The following is a 12,790-nucleotide window of genomic DNA, read 5'->3' on the forward strand; positions in this document are numbered from 1 at the left end:
GTTCTTGGGAGATTGATCTACAAAAACACCCTCGACCTCTTTTTGCTCCCTAATCAATCTGCTGCTCAGTTCGGAGAAGTTGGTTTTCGGTGATCATTAATAAACTCTACAAATTGAAATTCCCCGCAGAGACTCTGAAAGTCCATCGCGCGCTGGACTGAGAAATGGCTTGAAAAGACTTCCACATCACACACAGAAATGGTCTTTTTTGTGGCTTCAGTTTTGTCTTTGGCGTAAAAATCGTTGAAAATCCACTGATTGTGTGTTAAAAGTAACATGGTTTTACGCTTCATCACAAATTATATCAAAACTTCTTATGGTCCAAGATGGTAGTTTTCTTCAGACGCGGCGATGCATGAAGCCCATTAGAGTGTGGCTTGCCGTGTATTTATCGCGATATGCAGCTATTTCCCCAATGAAATGTAATCAGCAAATAGATCAATTGTCACTGGCTATGAAGTGGGTGGTTTTGCCTGCTTCTCGCGCTGCTCCGTTAAGGGCTGAACGAGACATTAGCGCGACTAACACGAGAGCCAGAGAGCAACGATATTGAAGTACAAAAGCAACAATTAAATGGCACTTGAAGCGGAACAATTGCGGTTTCATTGGTGTCCATTTGAACGTGCAGCCAGCGTTTATTGTGGCCTAATGGTCGCCTTCTTGCGCTGCTCCACTGATCGCCAATTCAGTTGATCGCCACAAATTCCTTCTGTGATTCTCAAGAAGTCATTTGCGCGCATTCATCATGCGACAGCGAGTGGAAGTGTGATCTTCTGGGCAGGCAAAAGAGCGCACAATTACAATTCTGTCTCCCATTGTGAATGTGAATATGTAATTAGATATAAACGACAATTGAAATTTTGACATTAATATTTTTGTGGCTGCCGCGCACATTAATCACTCGATGTGGTTTTGAGGACCCTCGCATTAAAAAGCATCGGAAAACACACCATCCCCTTTGCCTCACTTCACCCCGTTGCCAGTCTGTCGGCAAATTATTGCATAAAACATCAATTAATACGCATTACTTCCACTCATCTGCATTTTAAATTTATTCAAAAGTCTCACTCTCTCACAGCGATCTCGCGATATGTCACAAATGCAGTAAAATCCGGGAGAGAGAGTCGGGAAATGTGGCGGGAAATCATTGTACAATCCAATTCCCGAGTCTCTCGCGCGCGCTCTGGCCAACAATAAAAATCCCAACTCTCTTTTTGGCAACAGGAAAATTTATGGTTTGCGTAACGCGACAATTTGTCGCGGTCGCTCTTGTTAGCAATTGACAAGAGAAGGAAAAAAAGTATTAATGCGTTCAGAGGGAGAAAAGTGCTCTCATAATTGTGAGCATAATACTCCAAGGGGGAGATATGATGGCTAGAAGTGGTGTACAATTCAGTGGGAAGTATTTGAAAGCAAAAGTGCTTGAATATTTTCAATATGGTGCGTTCAAAAGCTACTTTCAAAAGAAATTAACACAACACTTAGAGAAAAAGAATTGATCACTACATTTTTTAGGTTATGTGATTGATTAAAAACAAGCTTTATCACCATAAATAACCTCCGAAATCATTCATTCTTGCACCTTTGCAATTTAGTGATACAATAATAAATGAAATCTAATGTTAAACTGCTAACATCGAACATAACCTCTAAAATATTGTTTCAGAATACAAAAATTGTCTATTTCAAGAGCTGTTTGATTGATTTTCTACTGTGAAAAAGTAAATTTCAGCTTATTGTCGATTAATTTTGCCTTTAAAACATTCCGAATATGTTTCTTTCAAGAATTCTTAAAGATATCTCAAGGTAAATGTTAGGTTATGTTCAGAAATACACCCAAAAAAGAGTGATTGAAAATTGATTCACGTCAAAATATCTGCTGAAAACTTCAAATATTTCTTAAATACTGTTTCTTTACAAGTTTTAAGGGTTATAAAAGTAAAAAATTGCGTCTTTTCACGTCATAGACTCTTGAATTTGAGGTTATGATACTTTATGCGGTTGGAAAATCTCTTAAAACGTTTGTTTTAAGCACTGCCAAAGTTCTGGAAGTGTCTTAGGTGTAAGGAAGTGATGTACCCTGTTTAGCCATATTATCTCCCCCTTGTAATGCTCACGACACACCAAATACCGCCATTTAATTCATTAAATCACGTTCTGTAGATTGTTTTTGTGCTCGCCTTCAACTCGCGGGGCATTTCTTAAGTTGTGCACACAACACTTAAAGTGATACACTTTCTCAACACACCCTCGAGTGCACGCACGAAGAGTTGTGCAATGGCAAATTGCTTATCATTTTGCCAAGGTTCTCGGGAGTTTTCATCGCACGATTGTTTCGCCACTGATTGGCAAAAAGTGGATCTTTTGGCGAGCTCTTAAATTGGGCGGATTTTTGTTTGAGAGAAAATGCTTCAGGCGCGCGATTTTGAAAAGATTCTGATCTCCAACATTCAAATGCGCACCAATTTTGAACACTCTTCGCGAACTTATCGCGCTGGATTTTCTCACCAATTAGTGGATAAATTCCACTCACCCTTCAAAAATTCATCCACAAAGAGAGTCCAGTGAAAAATCATGCTGGAAAGCCATCAAGAGAGTGATTTACATTGATCGTGATAGCGAGAAAAGAACGGAAATGAGTGTTTTTAGTCAATTAATCTCCGCGCTACACTTTTTCCTTTGCCACTCGAGTGGCGAATTTGCAGCCCGAAATGCGTTTCTGCAATTCAATTGAGTGTGACTAACGTGAACACACACACATGCTCAGCATCGTGAATTAATGATTGATTTAATCCTTTTCAATGGGGGATCATTAACACTGTTGCGACCGAGAGACGAATGATAAATTACATCATGCATTGCGCCGTTTGCTGACCATTGTCGGGTGGTTTTGGTGTGCCGCCGACCTTGGCAAATGCATTTGCACTCTGGCATTCGCGCCTCGAGAGCCGCGAATTCTTATCGCTTTTCCACCACCACCGATATTCGGTAGCTGAGCAACAATATCAATTAAATTGGCTTTCGCCGGTTGGAAGGAAAATCACGCTGTGGCCGAACGAACAATGGCAAAGAAGTTGAGATTTTTGTTGCAAGCGCGAAACACAATTTACATGATTGATGACGGTGTTAATGCTATACATTCTCCTCTAGATATTGTACGTGGTGCAAAATGGTCGTAATGGGCAAAATTTGTACTCTCCGCGATATTCCTCTCCTCCTGTTTAATTAAGAAATAATCACCGTTTATCACTTTGTGCGATTATTGATCGTTAAATGTGCTGCAGATTGCACGATCGTGGCGGTCAGATGGTCATAAAAGACTACCATTGCCAGGCCTTTTCGGACTGCGTCTGATCCGGGGTGGATAAGTGGCGAGGCAACAAGAGAAATTTTCCACCTCAGATGAACTCCATAAAAGCTACCTTTTCCACGCTAATTGTCCACCTCTTGACGTCTTATTGCACAATCGTGAGGCTCTTCCACAGATCTCACCGCCAATTTCGGGTGTACGGCGTTTACAAATTGAATAAATGATACCTGAGAGCGCTTGTGCATATGCACAAGATACACTGGTTGCCAATGAAATAAGACACATGAATTGGTGGATAACAATGAGACTTCTTAAGCACTTTAAGTGGATGGAAAAGCATAATTAACAGCAGTGAAATCTCTAATTGCTCTTGTGAAACACCAAAAACAGCTAAAAAGAAGCCTTCGAGTCATAGAAAATGCCTGAAAATCATGTAAAGTGTCAAAATGTTGACTGATTAATTATTAGAAACTATACTCAAGGGGGAGATAATACAGCTGAATTCACAGACACTTCCAGAACTTCAGCAGTGCTTAAAACATGCGTTTTGCGTCTTAAACCCTGAAAACTTATAGAGAAACAATATTTAAGGAATATTTGAAGTTTCCAGCAGATATTTTGATGTGATTTTTATTAACAATCAAAAGAAAACCTTAAAATTACCGTAAGATATCTACAAGGATTTAAAAGAAAAAGAAAATAAGTCAACAATGAGCTGAATTTTGCTATTTTAGAGTGGAAAATCAATAAAACAGCTCAACTTTGCTATGGACAATGAATTATACAAATCGACAAAGATAATCTAGAGAAGCAAAGGGATTTTTATTAAAGAAAATAGTGTGAAAAACATCTCAAACTTGACTGTGTTTCAAGAGTCTTTTACGGCTCAAATGAGTCTAATATTCCTATTCAGACTCAAGAAGAAAGTCCCAAAAATTCTCGTGCTCCAATTCATTTGGCGACAACTGTATCGAAACCACCAATAAGCCGTTACACTTTTCCCACCGGGGTAAAGTCTGTCTTTAGCAGTGCACTGGAACAATTAAGTTGCAGCACCAAATTGTGGCGGGGCAGTAAAACGTTCAGCAAATGGCCACGGTTTTATTTGACCTTATACAGCTCCTAATCACGAAAATTGCCACATGGAACCGCACATGCGAGTGTGTAGGAAGAGACTATTAAAATATAATTTGCAGCGGCGGGAGGATGTTGAGTGCATGTAATTTCTTGCAATGCTGAGAGGGACAAGAGTTTTCCCCAATGGGATTGTGTGCTGGATTCAGCAGTTCGTATTTAGCCTCGAGACATGAAAATGCTGACCACATTGGGCTGAAGAGAGCGCGCAATTTTTCATCAAACACCGGCGCGAGTAAATTCACTCTCTTGCAATGCTGCGCGATGCAGTTGTGTGCCTGCCGACAACAATCCCGCGATAATGTATGCGGGGAGTTGCTATAATTTTGTCTGATGCTTCGCGTTCACTCTTTTTTTTCCCCTTTCCGCGCTAAACACTTGCGTGCCGATGCTTGTTCATACTTTGTTTGCAAATCCACCATGTCGGCCATTGGTAATATGGAAGCACTTAAATCGCTACCGTTCAGCCGTTCAGCCGCGGCTCGTGAGCGCGCGCGGGGAATGGGCGCAGAAAAAGGGCAGCGAACCACCCCCAAAGATAATTGCCAGTGTTGCAATCTAAGCGTATGTTTGCCATACTCGCCCGCCAGAGTGCACTTAACTCCCCCTTTTTCGCATCGTGATCTTCGCCATGAACATCAATCATAATTATGTGGAATTGGGGAGAAATGCCAGAAATGCAGGGTGGAATGCGAGGAATTCCCTCCTGTCACATTATACCTGCACTATACGGAAAAGCGGAAAAACTGGAGGAAATTAGCTATGCCAGCTTTCCCACATCAAGATTGACATGAACTTTTGCATGATGTTTTACAGCCAAGGGTACAAAATGCCTCACTTAAACGCAACCGGTCGGATGAAACTCATTTGAAACTCCTCTAAATTATCCCAGAAAATAATGAGAAGTAATATTTTGGCCCGCAATTCGCCTTGTTGTTCCCTAAACTCCCTCTTATCGTGCATTAAATTGCTAATACTTCACTATTCTTGTAATTTCACGTGACCTCCAATTGATTTCAGGGATATTTATTGTAATAACTCACTGAAATATGAATAGTTGAGAGACGAACTTGATAATGTGAAGTACAAAATATTGATTTTTCTTCAATTATTCCAGAAAAATCAATTTTTTTTCATTCGAAAATAGTGAAAAGAGTCAATTAGCAGCGCAAAGAGACATTTTAGCCAATCACTGTTGTTTTTGGAGTCATAAAACCCAAAAAGAAACCATAAAAACTCAACTTTTGCTAGTCTTCGAGGCACCTGTCCAAGTGCTGTTCTGTGAATCAGAGAATATACCCTTGAATGACTCCCTTTTCCTGTCCCATTAAAATTTCTAAACGATAGAAAACAGCCCCTGCGTTTCCCTTGTGTTTGGGTCTTATGCGAAAATTACATGTAATTGAGCACAAACATATTAGCAGATAGACACCAACCCTTGCGCACTCGCACGGGGTGGAAGTTCAACAAACCGCCCACTCACCATCAATCGCCGCCTCATTTGCATGTTGTATCCGCTGGAAATCGTTTTATGCTTTCGCTCGCTGATATTTGCTGCGGAGCTCCCAAGTATTTTTGCAAAATTGGAGCCGTGAATAAATAATGGCGTGAGCCTCTCCGTTCGGCGCCCCGCACTTCGCTATTCAGCGCGAGTCGCGCCATGTTCGCCTATATAATGCGATTAGAGTGCGTTTGGGGGGAAATTCTCGCGCTTTTGGACGCGCGGAGCGATATTAAATATTTAGAGGGGCGAAATTGGGATTTGGTGTGACTTTGTGCGCCTCTGGGATTCACTTTGGCTCTTCTTTTTCGCCTGCAGAACCAAGTGGAAGCGACAGACTGCAGTGGGATTGGAGCTGCTGGCGGAGGCTGGCAATTACGCCGCCTTCCAGCGCCTCTACGGCGGCCCTGCATACCTGGGCGGGTGGCCGTATCCATCACAAGCTCCTCCCGGAGCGCCGCCGTCCGCCGCCGATCTGTACTACCGCCAGGCGGCCGCCGCGGCCCTGCAGAAGCCGCTGCCGTACCGCCTGTACCCGGGCGTGCCGGGACTGGGCTCCCTGGGCAGCATCCCCGGCCCCAGCGCCCCCTTTCCCCACCTCGCCGCCTCCAACTCGCTCTCCTCCCTCAGCAGCTACTACCAGAACAACAACAACAGCAGTAGCAACAACAACAACGGGCCCGCCAGCAATCCCAGCGCCAACAGACGGTCGCCCAGCCCGCCGCTGAACCCCGGCAGCCCGCCGGGGCGCTCTGAGAGCAACCCCGCGTCCGACGAGGAGGACACAATACAGGTGTGAGCGCGCCCCAAAATGCTTTGTGATTTTACATTAAAAACACTGTGTAAAAAGGACGGTTAATTACAACTTAAATGTAACTTAACATTTACTAAAAAGAAAGAAAAACTTAATGTGGTAAGCGAGAGAGGTGGGCAAAAATGTACAGGAATTGAGATTCAAGCAGGAGAGTTTGGAAGAAGGACAAAAGAATAAATTTTCTACGAAAATTTCCTTTATTGGCAAAGCAATGTCAGTGAGATGGAAAAATGAGGCTCACTGAAAATTACTCTAATAGACTCTGACCGAATAGAAAATACTCAAGCAACAAATCCATCAGTATAATTTGTAGATAAATCTTTCCGTGTGTTTTTTTTTCAACTCTTAGTTGACAAATTATTTTGTCATTTAGCTATCATCAACTGCGGATATTACAAATAAAGCAGCGCATTTAACAGAATTGTTTTATACCTCCCAAATTTCTTTATACACATCAAACCAATAGCCTGATTTTAGTTGGACAACAACAATGTTTTTTTTTGCAACAGACCATCAAACACAAACCCAATAAACTCGTGAGATCAACAAGCAGTATTATTGAGAGAATCAACTACAAAGTTCTTGCATATTTAGATAAATGAAGAAAAAGTGAAGAGTGTGAAGTGTATACTAACTTAGACGAAAAAAAGGAGTATATAAAGTAAAGTAGGTAATAACCTTTTGTAATTACAAACTATTCGTTTTGTATTAGGGGTGAAATGCAGGGTGAAGAAATGTTTAAGACACACACTTTGGCAGTTCTCAAGTTTCCTTTCAATTTTTGCAAAAAAAATGGCTAAAAGAAGAAGAAAAAACTACCCTGACCTCTCCAATTTTTTAGTACAGAAGACACTCAAGACCCTTAAACTAAATGAAATGATGTCAGAAGGCAGAATAGGTGAAGACATAAAGTAAGATTTTTGTACACAATCCCCAAAGAAGACATATTTTTATGTATATTTAGTGACAGACTTTTGACTTCAGAGAAATGGAGATATTAAACTGGAGCGAGTGTAACGCAAATTTTAGAGTATATAAAAAAAATAGTAGACGTACTAATTGCTAAATGGAGAAAAATATTTTAAATGAAGCAAAAAAAAAAATGATATTCCTTGTAAAAACGATACAAAATGATGAATTATAGTGGAAGTTATGAAGTTTCGCAATAGGTTTTCCTTTCCCCCCCTTTAACTTTTCCATATTTTGTGTACCTCTCGAGGAAATAATATGCAAAAGGTTTTAAGAGAAATATTATTTATTAGTTGAAAAAAAGTGAGATGAAGCGTATATTTTATTTTGAGAAGATATGCGATGCAATTGATGACACCACGTAATGAAAATTTATGTTTATATAGACGTGAATGTAAGAAAAATTTAAAATGACGTATAAATAAAAGGCATATAACAAAGCGAAAGCATTATTCATTTGTCTTCCCTCAAGGCAGCAAAACATGTGCCAAAAAAAAATGATTACAACCACATGGCGATCGCCTAACGCTCGAGGCAAGGGGGAAATGATATGCCTCGATCCTGTACACTACTTTCTGACACTTCCTTAGCCTCTGTTCAGATTTCTTCTGACTTCTGAACGTCTTTCAATGCATTTTTCATCGCTTTTCCGACTCCTTCAACTGTTTCTTACACGCATTTCTAACTTATCACAATCTAATCCATGTTTATCCGTGTCAAGGGGTTTAATCTCTTCAAATGCTTAGATATACTATTTGTTCGTGAACAATTTCTGTCTTTATTTCCTATTTTAGTCCTCGAAAAATGCCTAGAAAAATTCTGACCAAATTGTGAATATTACAATATTAAAAAATCAAATAACTAAGAAAAGAGACATTCTTCTAAGATAAAATTACATTTTTGAGGTTATGTTTGATTCTAAAGCTGTTTTTACTTCAAAAATTAACCCAATTTGAAGTTTTCCGAACACAAATTCTCACGTTTATCGATATAAAAGAAATATTCCCAGTTTAAACACAATTTTGATGATTCAGAGGGTTATTTAATCACCAAAATCTGTTTTAAAGGTTTTTATATCAAGGAGATAACCTAGAAAAGCAATAAAATGAGATTTTCTAAGCAAAATAATTTAGAAAATGCCTCAATTTGTTCAAACTGAAGCCTTTGCGATGTGAATATTTTACCACTTCTAATTCCTTGCACTTCCTTAATGCTGTACACCACTTTCGACCATAATGTCTGCCTCTTGGCTTGACGGATTAAATTGAATTTTGATAATGATCCCCAATTGTTGACGCGCTGCTGTGATGTGACGACCATGTGTCAAAATATTATATTTACCATCGAAGTCGTGCTGCTCACGCGTGAAGAATTTACAGATAGTGTGGAGAAGTTTCACGCTTGGTCACCTTTTCCAAGTGGCCACAAATTCAATTACCGCGAACAGGAGCCGATGAAGGGTGCACAATTAATTTCCACGCTGCACAAACATCACTAATTTGATTAATTTTAATGACGTCCGCGAGGGGAATGAAATTGTTGACATTCTGGGACCACACAAAGTCCACACTTTCATCCGGACCACCGCATTTTCCGGGAACTCTTTCAAATGCACGGCGAAGAAGTGTATAGCTAATGAATTACTTGTTGGACAAAAGGTGAGTTGCATCCTTAATTAGAACACATTGCATTATGGATATTTCTTCAGGCATTGGAGGAATGGTTTTTTTGCATCTCTTGGCACGATAAAGAAGCGCATTCGTTATAAAAATTTGAATAATAACACGATTAAGAGTCTCATGCGAATGGATATTCTCTGGGATGATCGGTTTTGCCTTCCCAGGAGAGCAATTTTGAAGCTCTCTTGTCATTCAAGTGAAAAGGAAAAACCACCTGTGAGTGTTTCCGCGATGAATTGTGCATCATCATTGAGCCAATGGGTTGATTGTCGGGCATTTCTGCCTGTCACACGCCACGAGGGTGGTTTTAGTAGATGACTAAATGGAAATTCCGTCGCCGTCGCCAACCCTCCGCGGCACAATGGAGGGGTGACAGCCGAGCGTAGTGTTTATAGCCGCTAATGCTCTTCATTATTGTTCGATCATGAGAAAATTATTGGGGTGGATTATATAATTTTCCCGCAATGTGCAGAGCATGACGCTGGCCTTCGCGCAAGGGATGCTTTTTCCCTGTAGTCGGCGGCTCTATTATGGAAAATAGGACATCGCATCGCCTGTGCGGAATGAATCCGTTGCTCTCCAGTGAGAAAAGTGGCTGGAAATTAAGTGTGCGAGCGCAAATAAATTGGTAGTTGCGAGTTCGCCGCCACTATTTTGCTGTTCTGCACAAATTTTCTCTGTGCGCGCGTCAGACAATTCTCACCAAAGCCAATTCCCTTCATTTACTAGGGTGACAACAACGACAGCGAGGGATTCGTGCTGAAAAATGGCAGTGGAAATTAATGAATATGTAATGGATGCCATTCACAAAAAGAAATTACGTCCGGTTCTGAACAAATGCAATTAAAAAAAAGTATATAATTTTGAGTGAATTTTCCCATGTTAAATATCGCTCAAAAGTCGATATGAATGCAGAATTTTGCAAGGTGTTCTCATGCAGATTGAGAGCTTTTTTGCTTCTAAAACTAAAAAAAAAAACACTTTATTCATTCTAAGAAATTTTATTTATCCGCAAAGCACGAATGTAAAAAATGTTCATGCTTTGCTGTACATTTTTCCTATGAAAATTGTCTCAAAAATTGCAGTTTTTCGTTTAAAACGGTCTCTTTGATTTTGAATAAATATATTTTGTCATATCTTTCAATTTATTCACTTGAGAAGATGATTTTTTGGAACTTTTTTGGATAAAAATAAGCAGAAAACTATTAAAAAACGACTTTTCAGTCAAAAAACTAACAAAAGTAACTGAAAAATCCTCAAAATAATGATTACAGAGCAATATTAGCACTCTTATCATAGATTGGAAGGTGTTTTGAGGATTTTTAGGTAAATTTCGCAGCAGTTTTGAAGCCATCAAGCAGTTTTTCAGCATCAAAGCGCCTCTTTAGAGATCAAAAAACATCCAGTCATGGAAAATTATATTTATTAAAAGCAAATATTTTGCCACTCTTGTTTTCTACAAATTTTAAGCATAACAATTATTTCTCCAAAACTATTTTGTACTCACTTAGCTCACATTCATTCACTCTCAATCATTCATCACGCTATAAATTGCCCCTGAAGAAATATATCATTTCGTCTGCATTAATTAAACATCTAAAACTTTTATAAATTCCTTGCAGTGCAAATGAGCCAAAAATGAATAAGTCCAGCAAAGTCGGTTACATGGCGCGTCTTGGGCTTTTCTTCACTGAAAGGCATTACGATTTATTTACGATTGCGTTGAGTAATGGATTTCTTTCGAGGGAGTTGAAGGCTCTTCAGCGCTAATTGTCTCCACTTAATTGTTAAGTCTGCGCTTCTCTTCACAAATAATGTTTGTAGATAAATAAAGTAAGAAATATATACAACTTTTCATGCTGATAATCTCGTGCGTTGTACAAAATGGGAAAATTCTATTGCATGACAACATCTAAATTGTTCCATTTGTCTGAGAAAAAATACCTGAATTTTTATATAATATCCCAAAAGAGGTAAGAGAGAAATATTTTTTAAATAATTCACTTTGAAGAATGATACTCGGACGCTTTATTTTCGTTGATTTGTGTGTTGTTTTTGGGAGTAAATTAACTGTTCTCTTTTCCACCAAATTCATTATTTACTCTGGGCCTTTTTGTCTGTTCAGACTGTATTTTTTTTTCTTAATTAAATTCCAGCAATTTTCAGAGTGACAAAATACCGTAACAGTTTTTTTTTTCACCTCACAAGAGAAGTTAAATAAAAAATTCATTCCGGTGTTTTCTTTCTCCCTCACATTTGGAAGTTTGTTAATTGTATTCTGCAATTTTTATATATATGCTGTCATAAGAGATAAAATTTCTGTGTTTTATTGCTTTTGCGTCATTCACACTGGCGAACACGTCAAAAATCACCACCCACGCTCTGCGCAGCTTAAACACCCATTGAGAGATTTACGCGCGAAATGCGGTGAATATTTTGAATGCAGAATTAACGAGAACAATTAGCAAATTGTGCATAAATTAAGTGACCATTTTTGTATGTTGACGGTTTCATTATATCCTCTCTATGACATAAAATAATAATAATGCAAAGTGCTCCGAAATGGCCAGTGAAAGAGAGAAAAATTAAATTCATAACTTCCCGGAAGTGTGATAAAATCTCTGATTTGAAAATAAGCCGCGATCGTGCGTCAAAGGTAGTAATAGAAGTGAAATTTTGGGTTGCACTGCAAAAGCAAATAGAGAGCAAAGTGTGATTAAGAGTGGAAAAAAGGGAGGAAAAAAGAGGGAACTCAACATCAAACTAAGTGTGTCCCCTTCTTGTTATTTGCTAGAGAGCACGATAAGAGTGCAATTATGAGGAATAAATTTATGACAGTTGTAATATCGCGTCAGTGCGGTTTGTCATAATAAGTTTTGCACCTGTCCTCGTTTAACCGCATTTCTTGATCGCACACAAACGAGTCTCAACTTTGGGGTGCACTCGAGGGGAAACTCCGCCATCCGCAGAGACAAATTGGAGGGGGAGAGAAAACGCACTCACATAATTCTCAGCAATGCCGAAGTGAAGTGAATTAATTATTCAATCACACAGATAATCATCCACAATTTCTCACACATTTTTGTAGCTCTTCGTGTAATTTAATTGTGAAGGAACTAAAATTCACTCTCATCGCAATCTCATTGGCGATATCCGAAAATATTTGTGGTATTTTTGTTCCATTGAAATCGCGCAACTCCCACAAAATATGTACAATATCAATCGAAATATAATCTCAGCATTAAATCAGTGCATTTTCCCATGAAACCCAAAGAATGCCTAACGAATGTATAAGAAGAAATTTCCGTACATGATGATGTGCGATGCCCCCAAAGTGGGGAAACTATCATGTGCGATCAGTTACGATTACTCAATGGTCTCAA

The 12,790-nt window shown here is 39.2% G+C and overlaps 1 protein-coding gene across 1 annotated transcript in view; it reads left to right on the top strand.

The window, feature by feature from the left end:
• LOC132262330 (homeobox protein B-H1-like) overlaps nt 1-8,168 on the top strand; it is a 31,903-nt gene extending 23,735 nt beyond the window's left edge. The window contains exon 3 of the mRNA XM_059761579.1: nt 6,264-8,168. Within this exon, the coding sequence (XP_059617562.1) occupies nt 6,264-6,744 (481 nt within the window). The 3' untranslated portion in view covers nt 6,745-8,168. The remainder of the gene's footprint in view (nt 1-6,263) is intronic.
• The last annotated feature ends 4,622 nt before the right edge of the window (nt 8,169-12,790 follow it).

The sequence above is a fragment of the Phlebotomus argentipes genome, unplaced genomic scaffold (genome assembly GCF_947086385.1).
Source record: "Phlebotomus argentipes unplaced genomic scaffold, Phlebotomus argentipes genome assembly contig_15, whole genome shotgun sequence".
Lineage (NCBI taxonomy): Eukaryota > Metazoa > Arthropoda > Insecta > Diptera > Psychodidae > Phlebotomus > Phlebotomus argentipes.